At 39.0% G+C, this 27580-nt stretch overlaps 1 protein-coding gene across 1 annotated transcript; it reads right to left on the reverse strand.

Moving 5' to 3' along the window:
* Positions 1-107: 107 nt before the first annotated feature.
* On the reverse strand, positions 108-24872 carry LOC109186691 (WD repeat-containing protein 11-like). The gene is made up of 22 exons (XM_019336797.1): positions 24523-24872; positions 24392-24482; positions 23754-24322; positions 22234-22702; positions 21581-21668; positions 21287-21468; positions 20928-21064; positions 19271-19337; positions 18444-18588; positions 18208-18319; positions 16216-16291; positions 15930-16112; positions 15632-15792; positions 12670-12772; positions 6718-6922; positions 6315-6592; positions 6032-6153; positions 2929-3073; positions 2735-2827; positions 1280-1353; positions 889-942; positions 108-574 (listed from the first exon to the last, which is right to left on the reverse strand). The coding sequence occupies exons 1-22, from the start codon at positions 24708-24710 to the stop codon at positions 280-282; spliced, it is 3837 nt and encodes a 1278-aa protein (XP_019192342.1). The 5' UTR covers positions 24711-24872; the 3' UTR covers positions 108-279.
* Positions 24873-27580: the final 2708 nt, after the last annotated feature.

The raw sequence follows: 27580 nt of genomic DNA on the forward strand, positions 1-27580 counted from the left end.
ACTCAATTTTACATTATTTCTTATTTTTATTTTAAAATTTTTATAATTATAATTAAAAATTTATAGATATATTTTAAACACATGAATAATTATAATATCACTTCTTTATAAAATCGTAAACATGGATGAATTACAAAAACATAAAAAAAAATACCAATGAACACCTAATTTGGATATGAAAAAATGGCCTATATTCCCTACTTTCACATCATGGTTCAACCACCATCTAAAGCCGTATATGAATTTCGTAACAAACATAATCTACTAACCTTTGAAGTTTTAGTCATGGAAAGGGTGCGTGTCCATGCAGAGATGGACCAATTTTCTTTGGTATTGCCCGTAGTAATCAACCACTGCAATCACATCTTCATTTTCTGGGTTCAACACTCCCAGATTCATCAGCTTATCCTGCACTGATAATCTTGATTCATCATCCAGTTCCGGGCTGGACAGGAACTCAGCATGTATTTCCCGGCAAGCAAGAATGAACATTGCAGCCGTGTCTGGCTGTGCCTCACGCAGTGCTGCCAATGCCTCTTGCAATGCACCAGCCGCAACATACAAGATCAGTGCCCTGCATTGCATTGTGTCCACACAAAAGTAAGAATGGTTAGGTCGCCTAGCATTTAAATGGTGGCCCATTGGTATAATGAGTTGAACATCTAGTTTATACATAAAGTATCTACTTCAAATTCGAGGAACATTAAATGATGAGCATTCAATTCGAACATGATATGATGAACATTTAGTTCAAATCTGCTCGAGGCTTAGCTACTAGGGTGAACCTTGTCAGAGTAAAGTTTTGGAAGTGGTTTCAAGATAAAACAATTGAATGTTAGTTTGATCTTGTTAGTGGGGGTTTAGCTAATTTTCCAACATTAATGATACCTCCAAATGTTATGTTCAGAATGCAGCACATTCTCAGCCCACCTGTGCAAAACCCTGCAAGATGAAACACATTGAAAATCAATAGTCCCCTACTAAGATGCCAAACGGGAATCCAATTAGTAGAATTAAAAGGTTCCGACTTTCAAAGTTAAAATTATGAAGATAATAATTGGGAAGCAATCGGGGCAATTTTTTTAGTTACCCTTCAGAAAACCATATTTGTTGCTACGTAAGTTCTAGTGTTGCCAACTTGCCTCTGGCAAAAGATTATACAGCTCTTCAAGTGTACATTACCATGACCCTCTATCAATATCTAATCAACCGTGCAACATTGTTCTAATCTAAAAAATAAACAAGAAGAAACAAGTTTCTCAAAGTTAAAACAATGTACCGTGCATAATCAGATCCTTTTAAATGTGAGGCAGCTAATGTTGCAGCATCTGTCCAGCATCCAGCATCTTGTAGCTGCCATATAGAGAGCAGTAAACTATGAGCTAGAAATATTGGCAATAAAGGCAGAATCTCATTTGTCTACTCAAGGGCACTTCAATATTGAGAAGCCTGACACCAGCCTTAGCACTCTGATTACGCAGGAATACGATAGCAACAGATGTTCAAATTCACAGTTGTGTGCAGCTTCAGCATGCTGGGATAATTTATAAAGCAATAAATGAAGAATCAGTGTGTCATGATATACTTCGAAATAATAAAGATTGCACTAGCATCCAGGGTTCTCATACCATGCACAGCCCAGAGAACGGAGATATACACAACCTCACCACTGAATAACAGAGGGATTCTTTCCATGGCTTGTTAAACCATTACCTATTTACCAGTGCATGAACACTTGGCTACTACACTAAGCTTATGATGTAGACGATACAAAAGAAAGAAGGTAATAACTAAATAAAACAAAAGAGCTAAGGCAAAAGTAGATGGTTATTTCTGACTGACAAATTACCCCATCTATTATTACCTTTGATATGTGTCATGGGTATATTATATCAGTCAGGCTGGTTAGGCTAGGGGTCATTTAAAGATATATGTCAAATTTTGGAGGAACAAACATTAGGGAGTAGAGTGTATACTTTGTCAAACACCAGGGGCAAATAAAATGAAATTTCATACTGGATTATGCCTGCCTTAGAAAATGAAGTTTAACATCAGATGCCCCAAGCCAAGTAGATTTAAGATTGTAAACGTTAAAAATCCCACATTGAAAAAATAAAAGAGAACATATGGGTTTATAAGGCCATAGGTTAGACTAGCTAATTGATTGGATTTAGTCTTTTAGTGTGGTTTGGCCCATGTGCATTATATCAGAGCGTTCATCTCATAGACAAATGCAATTTGTTTGGTTTCATTTATGTTCACAAACAAGCTCATTTACCTATTAGCAAATGAGTTCAATTTTTGTTTCTTAATAGTATCATTTACCTATTTGAGAATGAACATACTTTTGTCCACATCAGTTGGAGATAAATATTGTAACCTCTAATTTACTACCTAAAATTTGGTTGAGAGACTCCTTCCTGTACAATAGAGAAGTACAACAATCTCAAATCAAGTTCAGTTGCTAAAAAATTTAACACAAGCCAAGTTTGAGTATTAAAGATTTTAAATGAGTAAACCCTAAATATAATTATATAAACAAACAAAAAAAAATAATCTCAAACAAAGTGTAATACCTATCCAATAATGTCCATATGCTTTAGCCAATATGTCCTTGCTCACAAGGTGGGACATAGACTTTAAAGCATATATTTAGCCAATTATGGCATATGCTTCAATATTACACCATAAAGGTCCATGAGTGAGTGATTAAAAGTAGACTTTGAGACTCTACCTGAGAACAAGCTTCTTGAAACCTCCCAACAGCACAGAGTAGATGTGTGCCAGATAATGACCTGTCTGTCCTAACCATATTTGCTGCAACAACCTATATAAGGATAACAAGGGATATTATAAAAGAGCAACTGTTAAATTCTTGAAAACCAAGTTAGGTTTTTCTTTCAAGGAAGCAGTTAAAGAAACAAGTACCTTGACTGCTAGTTCAAGTAAAGATGTTGACACTGCAGATGAAAGAGCAACAGCACGCAACGCATTTGCATAGAAATAAGAACTCTCTGGAGGTGTAGAAAGCAGTAAACTAACAGCACCTTCTAAGTTTCCAACGGATATGAGTCTGATAATCAGCAGCAACATAGCAGACAATTAGGCCAAAGAGATGCTTTAAAAGTGAATTGCTTAACAAATTACAGAACAGTTTCCAAATAGGATGTGCACTAGGACAAGCAAATATATTGTGCACATGGAAACAGACACCCTTCCTTCTGTAAAATTACATCCTTTCTCTGATATGATTTGAAGTGGTAGTAAAGGAAGAATTTTGTCAATTTCTATCTTGCTTGCTTCAGCTGAAGCAGATCTCTGCAGCAGAAGCAACTCTAAACTTCCAATATGAGAATGCTTTGCCTCAGAATACAATGTTGAAGAAGATAGTGGCTTCTCAAGGAGAAATCAACCAAAAACTCAATTGAGATTCATTACCAGATTTCAGCCACAATGGAATGCTTAGTTAAATCTCCATTATAGTTCAGATTCATCATTCATCCACTTTCAAAAAGAACCACAGTTTCTGAAAATAGAATTTGAATGTACTGCCTAGAGCTGTTTCTCTAATACTTATCATTGCCTCATCATTTTGTTTCATAATTTATCCCTCCTACCAACAAAACTGTTATGGAATATATTTAATATATGAAATCTCTATAGATTAGACAGTCTTAGAGATTTAGGTAGATAGGCATATGGAAACTTGTTTCCAATTCGAAATCTTCTAGCAGGTATTTATAGGGCTTTATATTCACTTTTCAATAGACAAATGATGACAACATATTCAGAAATCTTCTCTTTACTTTCGTAACATGGTATCAGAGCCTTTACAATATTTTTTTTTTTGTCGCTCCATTGTCGTCACGTTTTGACTAGCGCGTGAGGCTCATCCAACGATTGGAAAATGTTTTGGTCAACCTGTTCCTAGGTCGCCTAAGTCCGTTTGTCTTGGTTCTGGACTTAGTTTGGACCATGCCGTCTGCTTTACGGTTGGTTTGTCTCGTACACCTTCATGCTCCCTTTTTTGTGTGTTTTGTGATCTGTGTTGGTGGGTATGGCTGAGTATAAATGTGTTGCTGCTGCTGCTGCCTCGGGATCTTATGTTGAAGAGGGGCTTGCGTCTGGGGGGTCTCTACGTTTGACCTCTAGAAGGATGGAGTCCGTTGCTTGTTTTGGTGTTGTCCCTCTCTTTTTTTATGCTCATTGTCGTTTGGGGCATGTTTTCCTTTCGTTGGTAAAGAATGTGTGTCCTCCAATTCGGAGTTTGTCTTCTTTACCTTGTGTGTCCAAGCTTGTTCGGTCCACCACGTTGAGTTCACCCAGCTGTCTGTGGTATTGGTGGCGTTCCCGGAGTTGCGGTATTGGTGGCGTCAAAGCTTCCGGTTCAGGGGAGGGTCCAATCCCAAGCTTGTTCGGTCCACCACGTTGAGTTCACCCAGCTGTTCGTGGTATTGGTGGTGTTCCCGGAGTTGAGATATTGGTGGCGTAAGCTTCCGCTTCAGGGGAGGGTCCAATCCCAAGCTTGTTCGGTCCACCACGTTGAGTTCACCCAGCTCCGTGGTATTGGTGGCGTTCAAAGCTTTCGTTTCAAGGGAGTGTCCTAAATGGATTTGAGTTAGTTCGTTATTTAGTTATTTTGGGTTATCAGTTATTTGTGTAACAAGTTGGGCATGATTAATATCTATGCTCCAACTTGAGGGGTATGTTATGGAATATATTTAATATATGGAATCTCTATAGATTAGGTAGTCTTAGGGATTTAGGTAGGTATGCATATGGAAACTTATTTCCTATTCGAAGTCTTCTAGCATGTATTTATAGGGCTTTATATTCTCTTTTCAATAGACAACTGACGACAACATATTCAGAAATCTTCTCTTTACTTTCGTAACAAAATTCTTCTGTTATATGAAAACAAAAGGTCTGAATAGTCCAAAGGGGCAAATTTAATCACAGTGGAATGCTAGTTAAATCTTTATTCAGATTCATGGACTTTTTAGAAGAACCACAGTTTCTGAATGTTAAGAGTCCCACACTGAAAATATAAGAGAACATATGGGTTTATAACATGTTAGACTAACTAATTGATTGGATTCAATCTTTTAGTGTGGTTTGACCCATGTGCATTATAACCTAATTGAGTGACCTTATTTGAAGTGAGAGAGCTAGCTAATTGTTTAGATTCAGTTTTTTAGTGTGTTTTGTCCCATGTGCATTATAGCCCAATTGAGTGACCTTGGCCCAATCTAGATTGTAACACTGAAAATAAAATCTTAATGTACTATACAACAGAGCTGTTTCTGTAATACTTGCAGCCTCATTATTTGATTGACAACATTTTGATCTTTTATCTAATCACACTAGCCCCTTTGGACTATTCAGACCTTTTGTTTTCACATAAAAGAAGGTTTTGTTGATTAGACGGGGATAAAGTATTAAAGAAAATCACTGAAAGTCCTTGACAGTGAAGAAATTTTAAAGAGGAGCACAATAAATTATTGAACTAAAAAGTCTACATTGTAAGAGAGACTCCCAACTCCAAAGATCCTCAAGAAATTTTGAAGTTAACGGATTTTCTCAAACCAAAATTGTTGAAACAACCAAATATGGTTTGATTCAGAATCTTAATACTCCGTAATATGTAACTGGATTATGTTGCTAGGGGAACCCAGTAAACTCGACCACTAGATCACTTACAGATTTATCACAATCAACCAAAGTCTCTTTCACCCCTCTTAAAATTCTGCTGGGAGCATGCTGGCACACTCAAAATAAAAGAGTTTGATCACATTATTTAAAAAAAAAAAATTGGATAGCTCAAAAAAAATTATTCCAAAGAATCAACATATCGGTAGTAGCACTAATATTAAACACTTAAACAGTTGGTGTAACCACAACCCCCTCCCCCAACGGGAAAAAAAAAGAAGCAAAAATAACTAGATCACACCAACCTACAATCATTGTATGCTTGAGCCAAAAATGAAGCAGTATAATGACAAATATAGGAGTAGCAGTGAAACATACTCACTCGTGTACACGGTTTTGACTAGCCTCTTCACCGTCCAGTTTCTCATGCCAAGGGATACGCTCATTAGCACGTTTCCACAACTCTTCTTGTTTGAAAGCCATCAAACCAAGTTGACTGTTACTCTGCCAGAAAGATATCCAACTCACAAATCATGGTCAATGTAAGAGCTACGGAGTTCATTCTGTATAACTTTGATAAGAAAACTTCTGTCAACAGTCAAAACATCAATCAGAAAACATAAAAGTTATCAAATGTCAAGATAGTAACTTCTAAAATGACTAACCAGCGTCCCTGATCCAGGAGCTACTTTTCCCTTTGATGATATCCTATTCAGCATAGATGCCTCGTCAAACTCTGAAATCGGTGTGGATGGAGGAACTTTTATTACGGACTTGTTAATCAACTCATTCATCCGATGAGTTAGGGCTTGAGGCAATTGCAGCCAGAAAATAGCTTCCATTGGTTCACCAAATATTGCAGCAGCAAAGGCAAATCTCAATGCACAACCTCTATTGACAATACCAGCATAGAGTTTCACCCTCTCATCATCAATTATGCAGCCTTGGGTACAAATGATGGAAAGATATCAGAAACTACACTACCTATCAGACATTAATTAAACATTAAACATGGAAATGATCTCTTAAATACCATTCGTACAACATTAGATAAAATCAATACCACACCTTCTCTACGGTAAGGCTCCAATACTTTAAGGAGCATCTCAGGTACGACAGAATCACCAATATCTGGTGGATCAAGCATGTAACCACGAAGATCACTAGTTGATGAGGGAGTCCCAGGAATTTCATGATGTCCATACCCCATGGTTGTAGAAAATATATTGAACCATGATGGCTTTACACCCAGCTGTATGATTGTCCGCAAAGCCTGTAACAAGTAAACAATGTTGAAGGAGTTTGGAGAATAAAGTATTGTCTTGTTATTTACACTCTGTCTACAAGCAACTACACAGCACCATATATATAGGTAGAAGATGGAATACTAATAGGGCCCTAGGGATACTAACAGACATAGAAACTGAACAGTCATAGGAAATAATAAAAGCATAATAATGAGTCTTAATGAGTCTCAACATCCCCCCTCAAGCTGGAGCATGAATATCAAAAGCTCCAAGCTTGGTACACAAATATTCAACTCTGGGACCTCTTAAAGCTTTGGTGAAGATATCAGCCAACTGATCATTTGTACCCACGAATGAGGTAACGATTTCCCCGGATGTAATCTTTTCGCGAATAAAATGACAATCGACTTCGATGTGTTTTGTTCTCTCATGAAAGACAGGATTGGATGCAATATGCAAGGCTGCTTGATTGTCGCACATTAGTTTAATAGGCCCTTTCATGCAAAGATTTAATTCAGTCAAGAGATGCTTTAACCAGATTAGTTCACATGTTCCCAAGGCTATTGACCGATATTCTGCCTCTGCACTCGATCGAGCCACCACATTTTGCTTCTTACTTTTCCAAGATACTAGATTGCCACCAAGGAAAACGCAGTACCCTGATGTTGACTTTCTATCCCAAGAGCACCCAGCCCAATCTGCATCAGTATAACCAACAATCTCTGTATTTCCACGATCCTTGTATAAAACACCGTTCCCGGGAGACTTCTTGATGTATCGTAGGATCCTAATGACAGCTTCCCAATGGCTATCACACGGAGAAGCCAAAAATTGACTCACAACGCTAACTGCAAAAGAGATGTCAGGGCGAGTGACGGTTAAGTACAACAATTTTCCAACCAATCTTCGATATCTTCCTGGATTTGAAAAGGGCTTCCCTTGTTCCGGTACAAGCTTAATGTTAGGATCCATGGGAGTATCAATAGGTCTGCAATCACTCATACCTGTTTCCTCTAATATGTCTAAAGCATATTTTCGTTGAGATATACAAATCCCTTGCTTTGACTGGGCAACTTCTATCCCTAAGAAGTATTTTAATTTTCCAAGGTCTTTTGTCTCAAAATGTTGGAAAAGATGTTGCTTTAGCTGGAGTATTCCTTCTGCATCATCTCCTGTGATAACAATATCATCGACATAAACAACAAGATAAACGCTCTTACCATGTCGATGCCGGTAGAATACAGAATGATCCACTTTGCTTTGGACTAACCCAAACTCTTGCAGAACTGTACTAAAACGTCCGAACCAGGCACGTGGAGACTGTTTCAATCCATAAAGAGAACGTTTTAATTTGCAAACCAAATCAGTCTCCCCCCCTTGAGCAACAAAACCCGGAGGTTGCTCCATATACACCTCTTCTTTTAGATCCCCATGTAAAAAGGCATTCTTGATGTCAAGTTGGTATAGAGGCCAATGATGGATGGCAGCAATAGACAGAAAGATTCTGATAGAAGAGATCTTGGCTACGGGTGAGAACGTATCAGTGTAATCAACGCCAAACACTTGAGTATACCCCTTGGCTACAAGGCGAGCTTTGAGTCTATCTATCTGTCCATCAGGCCCAACTTTGACATTATAAACCCAACGACAACCAACAACTGTTTTGCCAGGAGGTAATGGAACCAAGTCCCAAGTTCCCGAGGATTGCAAAGCAACCATTTCATCTACCATAGCTTGCTGCCAACCAGGATGGGAAAGAGCTTCCCTAACCGAATTAGGAACAGAAACAGATGATAAACTGGAGATGAAAGCATTGTAAACAGGGGAAAACCGGTGATAAGAGACAAAATTATATATAGGGTAGGGATTGCGAGTAGACCGGTTACCTACCCGACTAGCAATGGGCGGACTGGAGATTGGAGCAGGACCCGAATCCGAGGGAAGGGACCGCTCAGGAGATGAATCAGCAGGTTCAATGTTTGCAGCAGTAGTGGTTGGTGGTAATTTTGACCGACGATGATAGGTGAACTGGAAAGGAGAAACAGTGTGGGTTTGTGATGGATTGGGAGGTAGGACAACAGGAGATATTGGTATTTCTGTCCCTCCTTCAAATGAGGGAACTGGTAGGACATCAGGAAAAGGATCCACCACCCTTATAGAGTCAGATGAAAAGAACGGAGTGTACTCAAAGAAGGTAACATTTGGTGATACATAGAATCGCTGTGTCTCAGGACAATAACACCTGAACCCTTTTTGAACCCTAGAGTACCCCACAAAAATACATTTCAAGGACTTGGGTGACAGTTTATCACGACCAGGAGTAATATCCCGAACAAAGCAAGTGCAACCAAAAACCCTCAGCGGAAGCTTGTGTAATGACTCTTGAGGAAACAATATGTTATAAGGTATTTTGCCATGTAGAACAGACGATGGCATACGGTTAATAAGGTAACATGAGTGGAGGATAGCATCTCCCCAGAAATAAGAGGGAACCTTATAGTGAAGGAGCATAGTCCGAGCGGTTTCCACTAGATGCCTATTCTTTCGTTCAGACACACCATTCTGTTGTGGAGTATCTGGACAAGAAGACTCATGGAGAATACCTTCAGAGTCAAGGAGGGTAGACAAAGGAGTATTGAAATATTCCCTGGCATTATCACTTCGAAGAACTTTAATAGAGACTCCAAATTGATTCTTGATTTCATTATGAAATTTCTGAAAGATGTTGAATAGATCAGAACGTCGTTGCATTAGGAAAACCCAAGTACAACACGAAAAGTCATCAATAAAAGTAACAAAATATTTAAAACCTAACACAGAAGTGACACGACAAGGGCCCCAAATATCACTGTGAACTAAGGAAAAAGGGGATGAGGACACTTTATTAACCCGTTCAGGAAAGGAGGTTCTTGAATGTTTCCCAAATTGACAAGATTCACACTCTAGTGAAGACAGCTTTGAGAGACTCGGTTCAAGTTGTTGTAGTTTCTTCAAACTTGGATGACCTAGACGACAATGAGTAAGGGAAGGAGAAATAGTAGCACTACAGACAGCGGAAGCAGGAGTGGATAGACGGTATAACCCTTTTGATTCATACCCCGAGCCAATCGTCTTCCCCGAACGACGGTCCTGTATAACAACCGAATCAGGAGAAAAAGTGACAAGACAATCAAGAGAACGAGTAAGTTGACGAATGGAAATCAAATTAAAAGGACAAGTAGGTATATGCAAGACTGATGACAAGGGTAAATCAGGAAGAGGTCTTGCTTTACCAACTCCTTTAGCAGAACATATGGATCCATTACCAAACACAATGGACGGAAGAGACTTAGAGTTTGTGAGATGGGTCAATAAGGAAGAATTACCACATATATGTTCGGAGGCACCTGAATCAAGGACCCAGGGTCCGAGAGGTCCAGATTGAGAAACAAGGGCAGCATGAGTCTCTCCCGTATGAGCCAAAGGAGTGAAAACAGTAGCTTGGGCATTAGCCTTAAACCGTGCAAACTCTTCATATTCAGCAAGAGAGACATTTTTAGAACCTGATTCTTCTAGTTTGAGTTGAGCCACATTTGTAGGAGCAGTCAACGGTTTCCCATGCAGTTTCCAACATCGGTCCCGTGTGTGTCCAGATCTATTGCAGTAATCACAGTATCTAGCATTTTTCTGCCCACTACGGTCTTTATTCCGATTGCCCAGATTATTACCACGACTTCCTTGAATCACAAGAGCAGATTGTTCTGTAGTGGATGCAGAAGTTTCACCAGGAAAAGAGGCCACTTGAAGAAGGCGTTTGAACAACTCTTGGACCCCTGGCACACCTTTATCCCCAAGAATCTGGTTTCGAGTATTCTCAAACTCGGGGCCTAATTTAGTCAAAACCAGAACAACAAAAAACTTTTCACGTTGGGCAATCTGTTCATCAGGTGTCCCTCCAACGGGTAAAAGCTTATTAAACTCAGTTAATAAACTTTGAGTTTTCCCAAGAAAGGCTTCCATACTCATACCATCCTTCTTTAAATTAACCAAATTATCAACAACTGTGTAACATTGTGAAATATCATTAGTGTACAAGGATTTGGCTTGACTCCATACCTCAACACATGTTTTAAAAACTCTAAATAGTTGAATTAACTCAGGTGAAAGGGATTGCCATAGAAGACTACAAAGTTGTGCATCCACCCTTTTCCAAATTGCCTTCTCATTTTCTGGTACCTCAGTTTCTACCCCATGTTCCAAGTGGTCAATAACACCCTGGCCCATAAACCACATTTCAACGGCATCCGACCAAGAGTGGTAGTTTTGTGACCCACATAATTTTTCAGAGGTAATAACTGGATTTCCAGATAAATTAGGCACAAACACTGAGCGAGAAATAGCATTTTCAACATTGGTAGAAGTAGCATTTTCAACATTGGTAGAAGTTTCCTTGGTTCCAGTTGAAGACATGGTTGATAAAAAGGAAGAATATTACCAGGAAAGCCAGAGGAGGGTCGAAAATGAAACTGGAAAATATCGCCGGAAAATATCGCCGGAGGAGGTCTCACGCGCCGGCGCGTGGAGGCGCGTGGCGGCGGAAGGCTGCGCGTGAGGTGGCGCGTGAGGGCGCGTGCGGCAGCGGTTTGAGACGGGACTTCGACGGCCGGGGTCGCCTGCACTTCCTGACCGGCGGTGGTTCTTCGGAATTTTATGAAAACTTGCGATGAGGAGTTTTCGAAGAAGAAGCGTAGACAGACCCTGCACTGCTACTGTTCATCCTCGAAATGCTCGGAAATAAAAAGGGGTTCAGGCCAATGGTGGCTCTGATACCATGTTGAAGGAGTTTGGAGAATAAAGTATTGTCTTGTTATTTACACTCTGTCTACAAGCAACTACACAGCACCATATATATAGGTAGAAGATGGAATACTAATAGGGCCCTAGGGATACTAACAGACATAGAAACTGAACAGTCATAGGAAATAATAAAAGCATAATAATGAGTCTTAATGAGTCTCAACAAACAAGAAAGCAGAAAATCACAGGTGAAGATTGTTCTGAGAAGAGCGAAAGCAGAAAATCACAGGTCAAGATTTTTCTGAGAAGAGGTTTGATGTTACGTTTTACTAATAAAGGGAATGGATATTCCACCCTAAAGGAAGAAAAATTTTCAAGGATTCACCAGTTCATTGAAGAAAGAGATCTTTGACCCTATTATTGTGTGCTAATTTTTGAAAAATTTATTCAAATCATGTGTATATATGAATAGATGTACCTGCAAAATTTATTGAATCAATTATTGAATCCATTTATACAACATGATTAATTGCTTACTGTTCAAAGGCTTAGGAGAAATACCTTAAGTTCTGGCAACTCTCTGTCTCACACACCTTAGAGAGAATACTCCACCCTATAAATACAAGCTAGAGGACCTATGATATGGAAACAAGTTTCCATATACCTCCCCACTCAAAACCCTAATCTCCAAGCTTCCTAATACGTAAGAATACCATATTTGAACATTCCATAACACTTACCAAATAGGTACAAACTCTTCTACTACTGGGAATAGATTGCACAAGTGTTAACTAAAACGGATTCTCCCTTTTATTGAATACAACCTAGAAACTCAAAATAGTTCTGGACTATGTTCAGTGTATGTTTTCAAAACAGAGATTTAAAAAAAAAGAAATAAAAAATTAACTTAGAATAAAAACAAAGAAGCAAAAAATGCCATATTAGTTTAGATTTCAGGGGACAGCATTAGTTTTAGTTACGGATTTGCATAACTTACAATGGCATGTGCTGTAGGTAATAATATAGGAGAACATAAAGGCACTGGTCGGAACCTCTCTTTTGATGATGGACTATTCTGGAGATACGGCACTTTTTTATTTCTGCAAAAATGTAAGAGTTGTCACATGTGAGTGCCTTTTAACGTTAAAGAGTTTAATAACATGTTAAGAAAACAGAGATACCAACGAAGAGAAAATAAGCAGCCAATGAAGCAACAAAAGATGAATTTACAGCCAACGAGTAGCAAAATCAAAAGAAACTGAAGAAATCTGAAAAATATAGTTCTGTGATTGAACAAAATAGTAATTTTGAAAAAAAAAAAGTTAATTAATTACAAACCTTTAAATTGGTAATATTATATTCCCTACTGTTATTGTTAGAGATAAGAACAAAGGTATGCTTTATTGACTGAAACTTAAGAAAAAGAACAGGAAGTCACAAGACTTTCCCCAACAAGAGTTTTAGGCTCTTGCCCCACAAGAGTTTTAGGCTCTTGCCTAGCTACTAAAGCTTAAAGACTATGGAAGATTATTGGATGATTTACTCTCATCTAGAGATTCTAATTTATAGTGCTAGGAAATAAATAATTATAGAAAGGAGATGATTGTGGAGATGATTGTTGAGATGATTATGCCTCTATCTATTTTTGTCAAAATCCCTTGAGTTAAGCCTTCCTTGTATATTCTGATTTGCCTGATTTGCATCCTTCCTTTTTTTTCTGAGTAAACCATCTCTTATTTTGGGTGCGTATCATTGCCACCCACCAAAGAAACAGCCTTGTCCCCAAGGCTAGATTGGAAAGACTGCCCTATATTGTCCGGTGTCGATTTGGTCAGTTACACCAGGCTCGTCACTCGTTTCGTCCTGGTCATCCTCTGCTGCAATTAGAGTTTGCAAGGATTTATTCGGGCATACATGAAGCGGACTGTACGGTTGCTGACAACGGAAACAAAGCCCTTTGGCGCGCATGTCCAGATACTCTTTGTTAGAATAATGTCGTGCCGGAGCTCGTGATGTTGATGTGCTGGAATTGCATACTGAAGACTGCATAGCAGGACACGCAGGTTGTGTTTGGGAGGGGAAGGAAGATGTTTGATTGCTGCCAGAAAATTGAGACTGGGTTGGAATGGGTTTGGGCTGTGAATAATTCAAAACAGAATTGGTTTGGGAATTCTTCCCATGCCCATTAGACCAAGTAGACCCACTATGTGAATGAATTATCTGGAGCGCTGCATTTTCGTCTTTCAGACTGCGTCCAAGGAGCCGGCCTGTGGAGAGAAATTCAATTTCTCGTTCTGCCGCGCGAGCGACACGCATCGCTGTTCGGAGATCTGTCACATCATTCGGTCGGAGCCGCACCCGAATTGCAGGTTTCAAGCCGTTGAGAAAAAGCCCTAATTGAATGTGAGGAGCAAGTCCAGGAATTTGGGCAATGCGAGCTCGAAACGCAGCGATGAATTCATCCACCAAGCCCGTTTGACGAAGAGCGGCAAGCTGTTCAAACGGTGGCCCAGGCAATTCGTCGCCAAATTCTTCCAAAAGGTCATGTGTGAATTGAGTCCAAGTAAGAGTGGGTTGTTGTTGTTGTAGCCATCGGAGCCAATGTAGAGCTGCCCCCTCCATACTAACGAAAGCTGTTGGGACCTTCAAATCCTCTCGGGTGTGATGAATGGCAAAGTACTGCTCCACTCTAGCTAACCACCCAATTGGATCGGTGCCTTCAAATGTAGGGAGTTCTGTTTTTCCAATGGGCAGCGAGGTGTTGTCCGGCTGAACATGTTCTGGGAGAGAGGTTGAATTCGGCGTTGGGATGGAAGTTGATGAAGCACTGGCATTGTTGTGCCCTCCGCCTTGGAAGGAGAGAGCGATGAGATCAGACATCCTAGCCACAGAAGCTTCTACGGCTGCAAATCGATCGGTCAATGTAGTGAATTCAGTACGCAGTGCATCTTGGTTCTTCTCTAACGTCTCTATGCGGGAATCACGTGTGTTCGCCATTCAACAGCAGGTCGGATCAATTTGTTAGAGATAAGAACAAAGGTATGCTTTATTGACTGAAACTTAAGAAAAAGAACAGGAAGTCACAAGACTTTCCCCAACAAGAGTTTTAGGCTCTTGCCCCACAAGAGTTTTAGGCTCTTGCCTAGCTACTAAAGCTTAAAGACTATGGAAGATTATTGGATGATTTACTCTCATCTAGAGATTCTAATTTATAGTGCTAGGAAATAAATAATTATAGAAAGGAGATGATTGTGGAGATGATTGTTGAGATGATTATGCCTCTATCTATTTTTGTCAAAATCCCTTGAGTTAAGCCTTCCTTGTATATTCTGATTTGCCTGATTTGCATCCTTCCTTTTTTTTCTGAGTAAACCATCTCTTATTTTGGGTGCGTATCAGTTATAAACTAAGATTGAGTAGAGTCACTCAATTGAGCTATAATACACATGGGTCGAACCACACTAAAAGATTAAATTCAACCAAAAGTGGACCGAACCCTCTCGGGCCAAACCACACTAAAAGACTGAATTCAACCAAAACGGGGTCCGGGCCCTCCTCCCCTGAAACAAAGCTCTGGACGACGGGTGAACCCAAAGTGGACCGAACGGCTCTAATACCATGTTATAATTTAAGATTAGGCTAGGGTCACTCAATTGGGCTATAATAGCCATGGGCCGAACCACACTAAAAGATTGAATTCAACCAATTAGCTAGTCTAACTCATGGCCTTATAAACCCATATGTTCTCTCTTATATTTTCCTGACAATGGTCAATGTCTAACTGCTATATTATTTTCTTACATTAATATCATAGTTAAACTTTTCTTTGAAACACATGCCTAGTCAAACTCTGTCACACACACATGTTAAATGAAATGGAGAGATATGTTAACAGAATTAACATAGATAAAGGAAAACAAAATAAGCTGATTGCAAACAAAGGTCATTATTGCACATACATATTAACTTCAACAAGGCGAAAGCTGCTATCAGCTCCAGCAATGCATAATACAAGTGGATCATTCTTATCATTCCGTACAGGTAACCAATCAAGCTCCAAGACTAGAGTTCCAGGATATTGAGGTTGCAAAAGTGAATTGGCTAATGGATCTGTTGAATCCTGAAAATCACACATTTTGTTATAGGCTCTATAACAAAATGCACCATTATAAACCCCTTATTCTTGACGACAATGGAAAGTAAATGAAAATGGCAAACAAAACAAAGAAACAAAATGATGGAAGCTAATCTGCTTACCAAATCAAATACAGAAAATGTGTTATCATAAAATAGAACAGCAATGCGCCCCAGGCTATCATCTCCAGCAACAACTGGAGCAAACTTAATTCTCCGTACCCCTTCCCTATGGGTGTTAAGTGAGGATGACTGGCCAGTATTTACATCCCACCAACGTACATTCCCTGACCTGTCCCCCATAACCTGAGTGATAATTACATTACTGCCTCTAAATAAAAAATGTTGAAAAGAGAAATATCAGCAGTTGTCAAAAGGATTGAAGATAAGTAGACTATGTACGATATACCACATGAGGCAGACGATAGGCCATAGCTGTTACCAGTCCGTCAGATGTAATAAATGATGAAGAAGGCCACTTCGGTCTGTAAGAAGCCAATATCATTAAATGAGTAGAATTAAGCAGGGCTTTTGCGCACGCGCGCGCGTGTGTAGTATAACAGTGGAAGTAGCATATTTGATAGGAGTAATAACTGTGGTTAAAAATAAAGAAAAGGTCTGTGCACTTTTAGACTGGAAAAATAAAAAGGAAAGGAACATTTTTGCAAATTTTGAAATTGGTAATGGCTCTAGGTTATGAATATGATGAAACTGTGGATAAACTGCACAATTCCCCTTGGAAATGTTGAAGATAATAATTACGGAGTATAAAATAATAAACATATATCCTCACTAACACATTAAAGTTGAGGTGAAACACAACATTTTATATTTCAAAATAGAGTCCCAGCCCAGTTTGTAGTGGCCCAATTCTGTTTCTATACGTTGTCTACTCAGCCTAGTTCTATCTACTTTGGGAGGGGGTATTAAATTTCACATCACCACCCATCTTTTCTGTGGTTTATAAGCCTGTTAGGGCTTACCACATTATTGAGCTATCTTTTTGGGACATGCTACGAATTTTCCATAGTTCTATCATGTTAACCATGTCTTGCGAAAAGAAAATATCAAGTTTTTTGAGTAAACCAATTTCGATGATAACAAATTATAATTTGCCAATTAATTTAGATTGACTAGGAAGCTTGCAAGCTGTACTCAATCTTTAATAACCAAAGAGCCCTATTTGTAGGTTACGCAAATTCCTTCTAAAGTCATCAATGTCATCAATGGAGGAAAGAAAAATAGAACTTGCCCCTCTAAAGTTTAGAGATTCAATGGCATGACTGCAAAATGCTGGCACATTGGGAGCCTTGTGAGCAGTTGAGCCAAATATTTATGTTAGAATCTAAGATTGGGCCGAGCTCACTCAACTAGGTTGTAATGCACATGGGCCAAACCACACTAAAAGATTGAATCCTATCAATTAGCTAGTCTAACCCCGTGGCCTTATAACTCCATATGTTTCTCTCTATTTTTTTAATGTGACTCTTAACAATTTCCATTGACTATGGAAGCAACTTTCAAAGCTTTTTTGGTAAAAAATTGGCCTACCTATAGGCCAATTTTGGCTTATTTGACAACTATTAATTGTTTGATTTAGTTAAAATATCAATATAAATGTTTGGTTAATTAGCTTTTTGCAACTCCAAAAGGCTAAAATTCAAAAAGTTACTCCAAACAACTTTTTCAATTAGCTTTTTGATAAAAGAAATTATGGCCCTGTTTGGTAAAAAAATTGGCCTATAGGCCAATTTTGACTTATTTGACCACTATTAATTGTTTGATTTAGTTAAAATATCAATATAAATGTTTGGTTAATTAGCTTTTTGCAACTCCAAAAAGGCTAAAATTCAAAAAGCTACTCCAAGCAACTTTTTCAATTAATATTTTGATAAAAGAAATTATACTAAACAGCTATCAGCTAACAGCTAATTTACCAAACATTTTTCTACAATCAGCTAATGTTATCAACTATTTATACCCTCTAATTAACACAATCAGCTAACAACTAACAGCTATCAGCTAACAACTAACAGCTATCAGCTAACATCCATTTTACCAAACAGGGCCTATACCAAATAGCTATCAGCTAACAGCTAATTTACCAAACACTTTTCTACAATCAGCTAATGTTACCAACTATTTATACCCTCTAATTAACACAATCAGCTAACAGGTAATAGCTATCAGCTAACAGCCATTTTACCAAACAGGGCCTTTATGAGTTCCATTGTAATCACAAATTGTTAAATTTAATGTCTATAATTAACAACAGCATTTCAATGGCATAAAGCCCCATAAGGAACAATGCCTACCTAGTAGTCCATTTCATGCAAATACTTGATCATCTGAATAAAGTATTGGTCAATTCTTGATGTTATACATGTCACTGAATACATACCTGAAGTCTCGGATCCTTCGTCCATGAACCTCAAAAACTCCAAGAGCCCCATTTACCAATGCAAAAGCAAAACTTTCTGAAAACTCATCCTGAGATCCATCAGTCCCAGTTCCTACAATAAAAATTTTCCTTCCTACGTGATAATTTGCTGACAGCTATATAGATAACGAACTTGCAATTAAGCAGAGAGATAAAGAGAAAGAAAGAAAATTGAGAAGAAAAAACTTGGAACTCACTAGTATCTTTGGTAGATGCATTTGGCAAAGATGTCTCTGGGGAAGGCGTCTCATCTGGCATGGTTGAAGGCTCGTTTGATGATGAAAGGGGAACTGTTGGAAGAGTCCATTCTAATACAGTGAAAGGCAGAGCTAAAGATCTAAGCTGCATGATGAAATTCGAAACAATAAATATGCCAATCTTAAGGAAAAGCATATGAAAAATGAAAGTAAAATGAGACCAAAGCCACCAAATATCTATATGTTTTTTTACAGTGTATAATACTAATTTGTAGCCTTATCCATTGAGTGTCCAAATGCTCACCCACTAACCACTAGGTCAGGGATCTTTTAAAACATGGTGAGCTTGCATGCATATTTTGAAAACTCTTGACAAAATGTGGGATTCTTCAATACTAGGTCTGAACTTTATAAATCCAAATGCAATTTCATATGAAAATAAGTTCCAAAAATAATTTTCCAGATGCATTTTGTTATTTTTTTCACATTTGTAAAATAAATTGCTAAATGAAAATCCAGAAGCATTTCCAATAATACTGAAAAAGGAAAATGTTCAAGAAATTTTCCATGGCATATTTTTAAAACAGAAAAATTGAGACTGATGCAAAGCATGCCATAATGTTTAATGTCAAGGACATGAAAGAAATATCTTGATGTGCTCCTTGACATTTCAAATTGATCAGAAATCATATCAGCATGTTTAATCTTGTCCATAACATGAAGAAGGATCAATGTATCAAATATCAATATCATACATCCAAGAAAAGAAGTGTCTACTAAAGTTGCAAAAATAATCACCACTCTAAACAAGGAATGAGCTGAATTACCATTATTGGAGTCTTAGTCATAGCCCAAACTTCTACTGGCGCATCGCGAAACAAGATTAGAAGGTACCTAAAAGATTTTATTGGCTATGATGAGAAATAATTTTGAATGGCTTTTTCAGAATGTTTATTAGCAGCATGGAAATCTATTCAGATATTTAAAATGAAATTATTGTTGTTGTCAATTAATCAAACCCAAAGAAAACCATCAGTTACAGTTCTCTCCATATAATATGTGCAGAATTTACCTACCAAAGTCTTCCTCTTTTTTCTTCTTTCTTCTTCTTCTTCTTCTTCTTTTATTTTTTTTTATAAATCAATAGTTTGCTGAAAGTGTATCAGAATGTGCGTAAAAGTATATGATGCTAAGTCTTTCATTAATTTATAAAATCAAAAGATGACCAAGAATACAGAGACAAACCTATACAACCACTAACATTACAAATATGAAGTGATGCTAGGAAGAAATTAAAAAATAGGTTTTGGCATTGATGGATTTTCTAAATAAAATTGCTGTATTCAATGGGGATGAAACTGTTACACTATCATGTTTATTATTGTTGTTGTTGTTGTTGTTGTTGTTGTTGTTGTTGTTGTTGCTATTGTTGTTATTATGGGAATCACCACCCTTCTGTTATTGGGGGATGAAAGAAGAAATTACCATCCCCATACAATTAGTGAATTAGACATACCATGCATCATATATACTTTATATAAAAATATTGAGTTTCTTATTTTTTGTGTAGAATAAATATCCTTACTCAAATTTTACTTAAGGAAAATTTGGGAAGAGTTGCAATAAAGTTCTTTAATTTTCCAAATTCATATATTTGATTCCTAAAAGAAGACTAATTCACAATTTATTTATTTGGGAACAATATGTTCCAATAAAATTTTTTACTTCTCCAAATAGGATTGTGGTGGAAATACTACAATAAAGACTACTTATTTTCCATAAAATTGCATATACAATTTTTCATAAGTATGCAAGTGTTATTGAAATACTATTTCAAAATAGGTTAAAATTAGTTAAAATCAAAGGATACAATAAAATTTAAATAAATGGTATATTTTGTTTCTCTTTACAAATCTAGGACTTTTTGTAAAATGAAAAGAAAGCAACTTCATTAGAATACTATTCCCAAATAACTAATAAGAATTTAGTGAAGTCAAGGGATGAATAAAATTTAATTATGACATATTAGTATTCATCTAAGAATCAATAATTTGAATTATAATTTAAGTAAAACCAGATGATAATTGGTGTGTCTAACATTATGAGGGATGGTTATTTCTTAGTTTGTCACCTTACCTTCAGAAACCCCAAGAATTTCACAAATAGATGGTTTGATCACTTGATGTATAATTTCTATCAGTTAAGTTTGTGAATTACTGTATCTCTTGGAGTCATCCTTTAAATTTATGCTAACACATGTCTAGTCTGGAACCAGGGGGAGGGGGGAAGCAAATGGCAGAATTTGTGTCATTAATTTGATCCAAATCTGTAATGTGATATATAGAACTTCTGATTTAGCCTTGCAAATTCAATGACTGTTATAAAGGCATTCTGCCTATGGGTGTTAAATGTGCACTTGTTTTGGTTTTAGACAAAGGTATGCATTGCTAAAAATTCTTATAAAAAGATTTAGGTCTGACAAACCTTCCTGAAGATGAGGACCTTAAAGCTCTTATAGGTGCTCGCTCTGGCTTCTGTAGAATTCGAAATGACCTATTGATTCCACTTCTAAGACAAGTCACAACAAGCCTATTGATGTAGCCCACAGGTTTCTCATTTCCCTGTGAGCACAAATAAAGTTAAAATGGTGACACTTTAAGTGTGATGAGAGCTAGAGAACTTGCAATCACTTAAGAAGTACTTGAAGAAATGTAAGGCATCATATGACATAATTAACTTCTGAAGAAATAATCAGCAAAGGCCTCTGCACGTGAATAATGGGATATGATGTGTTTACCCAAGAAAACAATAATGCTAAAATAGCATGCTCCAATGCTCCATACCTGTGTATAAGAGAATGACACCAATCTTGAATTACCAAGCCACCGCAATCCCCTAACAACAGTGCTATGGACAGAGAAACTAGCAGCAACAGCATTGGCAGAGACATCTATGACATCAATGGTACCACTTTGAGTTCCCAAAGCAACTAATGGAACTGCTACAGCAGGAGAGTTTCCCCCACCTTCATGGTTGTGCCACTCACTATTTAGTGCACAGAAATGAACAAACTCCTATAGGATCTTTGTAAACGTTGAATTAAATAAACACATAAAATGGTCAAGGATAATACACACGTGCCAATGTAGCTGTCAGTGAGGGGGATGGTACAGCAAGCATAGTCACTGCTGAAGAAAGAAGATGAAGCTGTCCAACTAGCATTATCTGCACCAAGGGGTTAGATCTTGAGCTTGATGAAGATAAGAGAAGCTTTATCAGACCAAAAAAAATTATATAAAAAATGGAATGACAAAGCAATAAAACCGATAAAGGCCGAGGACAAAATTGGCTTCATCAAGAAATTGGTCTAAATACAGAACAAAAAAATACTCTCTTCAAACCATAGCCTTGCCAGAGCCTAAGAATACCGACACCTGGCTCAAGCAATGCAAACCAACTGCAGTCATCCCCAAGTTTTCTATGTACATGGCATAATTGTTTAAACAGGCTCTTATATTATTACTGACTAACTCATATACAATAGCCGACAGCAAAAAGCATAAGGCACTTATAATTCATCTATGAATGACATTGAAAACACATTTAGAACAACTACCAAGGTTAACTATCTTATTCACCCCTGTCATATATAAGTTCTGCCAATGTCACCCTCAGTCCTCAGATTCAAGTAAAGTCAAGGTTTCACTAAGATACAACAAAGAGAAATTTTGACATTCAAGGTAATGGTTACTGAAAACTTTGTTAAGACTTCATATGTTCATACACAAACCTTAAATGACACTTCATCATTTTTAGCAGCATTTAACAGACAGCTCCTGCTGCTATTCACATCATTTGGCTGTGTGTACATATTAATCTCAGCACTCTTGGAAGGTACAAAATCCTTCTGACGATTTCCCAGAGTTTTACCAATATCTGCTACAGTGCAGAGCCTTTTTGCATTCTTTTGCTCATCTCCTGATCCTTCGGCAGTCAGGAGCCATTTCCATAATATCCCATCATCAGAAATGGAGATTAAAGGTGTTTTAGAAATCACAAGAGATTCATCACAAGAATCATAAGGATTATCTGGATCCGCATAAAGTGAAGGGTGCCCATCTGAATAAAGCTTGCTGATATTCTGAATAGTAGAATCTGAGTGGGAGATAACGACTGCGAGAACTGAGGGAGAGGGGACAGATGTACCAATTGAGGGTATCAGTTCTTCCATGGCACACATCATGTGTACCTGTTCTCCTCTGTTAAATGTGCCAAATTTATATATTCCCTTGAGTCCCTCAGGCAGGTTAATAAAAACTTTGAATAGTGTAAATCAGTAAAAAGAAAATTCATCTGACAAATTAAGCTTCTGAAGAGAGAATGGGTTTCAGAGACCAAAATTGTGACTAAAAATAAGCACGCAAAGACAAAACAATGGTTTAGTAAAAAAGAAGAGGACTTTACCACCTACTGCTCCCAAAAGATAGTAAACTTAGATTTTCATAAACAATGTTCACATGGCTCCTACTACAAACACAATAAACTTCATGGACACTTTACGTTCAAGAATACAGAAACTATTTTGCATAATATTGTAGGAGAAATGGCCATACGTGTCTACATTCTAGTCTAGTATGGCCATAGATCCTAGAATGCATTTTCATAGAATCAATCCCAGTGGTGAAGTAGGCTTTCAAGGAATAGGACCAATATGGGACTATAAGATCAACAGGATCCCAGAGGATTTTAAAAATCATATTGCAACACTACTAGTTTTTGTGTGTGTGCAATGTGTTTTGCTAGGATTTCCAGTACATAATGATCCAAGACTAGGCATAAGCCCCTAAAGAAATAGGGTACACTAGTCAGAATCAAACATTTAAAATTAGGACCGGAAAGATCAAAACCTTGAATACTTGGACAACAATATGCAGCTTACTTTTTGTACACTTTCTGCAGCACATTTTTGGAACTTTTTGACAAAAAAAAAAAAAAAAAAAAAAATCAAAACAATGCATTTTCCAATGGTCCATTGATGAAATCAGAAGCCCTAACAAACAAACAAACAATTTGCTACCATTAACATGGCATAATGCCAAAACAAGCAATTAGCTACCATCGTCCATCGACATGGCAGTAGTTCATCTCAGTATTTATTCCTAACCTCACTGAAGGGTATACACATCCATCTGTTTCATATCAATTTTTGTTCACAAAAAAAAGCATCTTATGAATCAAGTGAGGCTTCAAGAATATCTAACTCACACGCAGACACACACATATATATATATGCCGAATATTAAGACTTACTCTTTTCGCCGCCAAGTACTGAACTTCCCATCAAGATGAGCACAGTACAGAACCTCAATATTTGTATCCGGTAACACTTCCAGGAACTTTCCACAACCTCTTGGCAACCCAGTAGAGAATAACGCCGTCTCATACAACAAATCAAACACCACCAGCTCCCTCGGAAACGCCACAAAGAGTATATGCTTCCAGTGAGGTGAAAAAGCGAATCGCACTACGTACTTGGGAAATGTGGCCAATGCCGGAGCTCCGGTAGCAGCAGCAGTTGAATCCCTCTCTAGCCTCTGCAATTCCGAGGTGTCCGTACGTATATGCAATTCTTTAAGTGCAATGTCATTATCAGAATCCCCCAGTGCTTTGACAGAGAGCAGGAACCCTTTAAGCCCTAGGGTGCAGAAACGCCGAGAGTCGAAGGGATCGCGACGAAGGCAGGATAAGTACTCCGGAGAAGCGTCGTATTTGAAGAAGCAACGCCCAGTGTAAGTGTTGAACAGGCTGAGAAGATAAGGTCCGGATATCGCAGCGATGATCCACGAGTCGGATGCGGTTTGTATCCAACAAAGGTCCTGAACCCCTAGCTTGGGACTCACGCTGTTAGAACTTGTCTCGAAGAAGAGGAGAGGCGATTTAGACCTAAAATCGATGAGACATATTCTTCCTTGGCGGTCGCCGACGGCGATGAGGAGGTGGTGGTTGGTGGTCTCGGGGGAGAAGAGAAGGTGAGGGAGACCGATTGGGGACCAACGCAAGGAGGTGATGAAGGGGGAGAGAGCCGTGGATGCGGCGGCGGAGGTGGACAAAGCCGGGGGAAGGGGAATAGTGGCGATGAGCTGCATGGAGTGAGTTTCGACGACGGAAATGGAGCTGCCGGCTGCGTAAGCGAGGAGGCCGGCGGTGGAGAGGTCGGCGGATCCTCCATTGTTGCGGGACGGTGGGCCCGGGAGCATGCAGTCCCATGATTCAGTCGGCGGTCTATGCATCCACATTTTGAACTCAAATTCTACAGATCAATCAATGTAGTTTAGAATTTGGATTCAATGAAAGAAGAGAGAGAGAGAACGATGATGGCTCGCCGGAGGAGATCCCAATTCTCAGGCGAAGGAGAGGGAAGAAAGACATGATGGGATCATGGGCATACGAAATTGGAGACGATGCAACGTGTAACGTTTAGATGTTGGAAAAAAAAAAAAAAAGAATAATAATATCTCGCATGAAAATGGCTAACTCAATTCTTCTCCCCTTTTTTTTTTTTTTTTTTGAAATCCAACAAAGTTGGTATATTAGATAATCAAATGGTCCAAAAAAGAGGAGGAAAATCCCTCCATACAGAGCGTGAGGTAGCAGCACCCTCAGCTTTAGATAAAGTCTGGGTAGCCCGTTTGGCATCCCTGCTAATAAAACTAACTGATCGAACAGTTTGGAATAGAAGAAAATAACAAAATACATGACTACGCTGGTGTAAATAAAAGCATAGAGTCTGACAATCTGAGTAAACGATGATGTCTAAATAACCATGATCCTTGAGCCAACTAGCCAAGAGAGTGCTTCACGTATCACCATGGCTTCGGCCAGAATAGGATCCTGAGGGCATTGGAGTGGGCCATTTGCAACAACCACGAACGAACCATCACTGCGCTGAACATGGAAGCCAAATGCCAAGCAGCCTGCATAGGGAGATCTGTTCGGTGGGGGAGACAGCATCTGTAACACGAGAGTGGAAGAGGTCGCGACTTGCGATTGCTGAAGCGTTGCCCAAGCAGTGAACTGAGCTTGCAACTTACACCACACCACCGCCGGAGCTGGGAGGGACCCTTCCCACACCGCCTGGTTACGAGCCGTCCAAATCGCGTGAAGCACGCCACATATCAAGTCCCGGCTGTCACGAAGAACTTGTGTACCAGCGACCAACCATTCACTTGTCCAGCGCATAAAATCCAGGCTATTAGTTGAAGGTATCGGCAGACTTGAAACAGACCACACCTGCAAAGCGAAAGGGTATGAACACAAGGCATGCATGGTGTTTTCCTCACACAAACCACATGTCGGGCATAGGCTAGGAATCTCCACCCTCCTTCGTATAAGAGTAGTAGTGGTAAGCAGAATAGAAGATAAAGCTCTCCAAAGAAAAGCTCTCCATTTGGGTGGGACTTTGAGAGACCATAATGCATTTCAAACATCATTGGGTGGGACGGTGATGTCACATAGCTTCCTATAAACATCCTTAATAGAGTAGCAACCCCTAATGTCACCATGCCAGAGCCAAATATCATTGCTATCAATACAAACCGGGGTCTGCAATATCAAAGTCGTCTCTCTCTGATCAAAAATATTATGAACCATATCAGTGTCCCAACCTCTTGTCACGGGGTCTATCAGTTCGCTCACCAAGAAGTTGGGGTTTGCCGTGGATGGGACCGAATGCACAAAGGGGTCATGTGGGTCAGGCAACCACGGGTGGGACCAGATATTTGTATCCCTAGTTCCCTACCATCTCCAATCATGTGCCTAACTCGAGACTTAATCAAGCCCTGACTAGCCATAATACTCCTCCCTACATAGCTTGGGCTTCCCCCAACGGTAGCCTAAAAAAAAGAAGACCTGGGGTAGTACCTAACCTTAAAAAGACGAGCCACAAGTGATTTAGGATTAGTTAATAACCGCCACCCCTGCTTACTAAGTAAGGCCAAGTTGAAATCATGTAACCGCTTGAAACCTATGCGCACAAACTTCTTAGGGACACACATTTTATCCTATGACATCCAATGAATGCCATCAACAGAGCCATTTTTCCCCCCACCAATATCTATTCATTAACCTTTCCAGTGCCACACACAGCGTTTCAGGTAAAAGAAAAATACTCATAGTATATGTGGGCATGGCCTGAGCCACACTCTTTAAGAGCACTTCCTTACCAGCTTTAGAGAGCAACCTCTTATTCCATGATCCAAACCGCTGCCTTAGCTTCTGTTCAACATAAGAAAATACAACCCTTCCATTCATGCCAATCACAGATGGGAGACCCAATTACCTTCCAAAGTCCTCAACTTGGGCCACCCCCCCCCCTAAAGCCACTGCAATATCATCTTGCATATCAGCACTAGTGTTCCGGCTATAGGAAATGTTAGACTTATGAAAATTCATGGACTGACCCGAAAAAGCCTCATAGGTCTGCAAACAAGCTTTTACTTCCAAGGCCTCCTGCAAATTGGCTTTAAAAAAAGAGCAGGTTGTCACCAACAAAGAAAAGGTGGGAGATGGGGGGGAGTACCACGGGCCACTCTACACCCATGAATAAGTCCTTTGTTATGGGCATCATGTAACAGCAGAGATAAACCTTCAACACATAAAATAAACAGGTAGGGAGATAAAGGATCCCCTTGTCTCAACCCCCGAGTAAGGGTGATCAGCTCACTAGGTTTCCGTTTACTAGCACCCTATACCTCACTGATTCCACACACAGCATAGCAAGCTTCACCCATTTATCATCAAAACCTAGCCTCAAAAGCATTTGCCTCACAAAACCCCACTCCAGTCTATCATAAGCCTGAGCCATGTCAAGCTTCAATGCTGCCCAACCAACCCTCCCAACTGTTTCCATCTAAGATAGTGACCTACCTCAGAGGCAATCAATATGTTATATGAAATGAGCCTGCCAATGAGGAAAGCACTCTACGACTTCGAAACCACTGTATCCAAAAAGGGTTTCATGCGATTAGCAATCATCTTGGCCATGATTTCATAGACCACATTGCATAACGCAATCGGTCTCAAATCTGTCACAGATTCGAGGGCAACTTTTTTGGAGATCAAAACAATAATAACATCAT

This window comes from Ipomoea nil, unplaced genomic scaffold (assembly GCF_001879475.1).
Source record: "Ipomoea nil cultivar Tokyo-kokei standard unplaced genomic scaffold, Asagao_1.1 scaffold1407, whole genome shotgun sequence".
Classification (NCBI taxonomy): Eukaryota; Viridiplantae; Streptophyta; class Magnoliopsida; order Solanales; family Convolvulaceae; genus Ipomoea; species Ipomoea nil.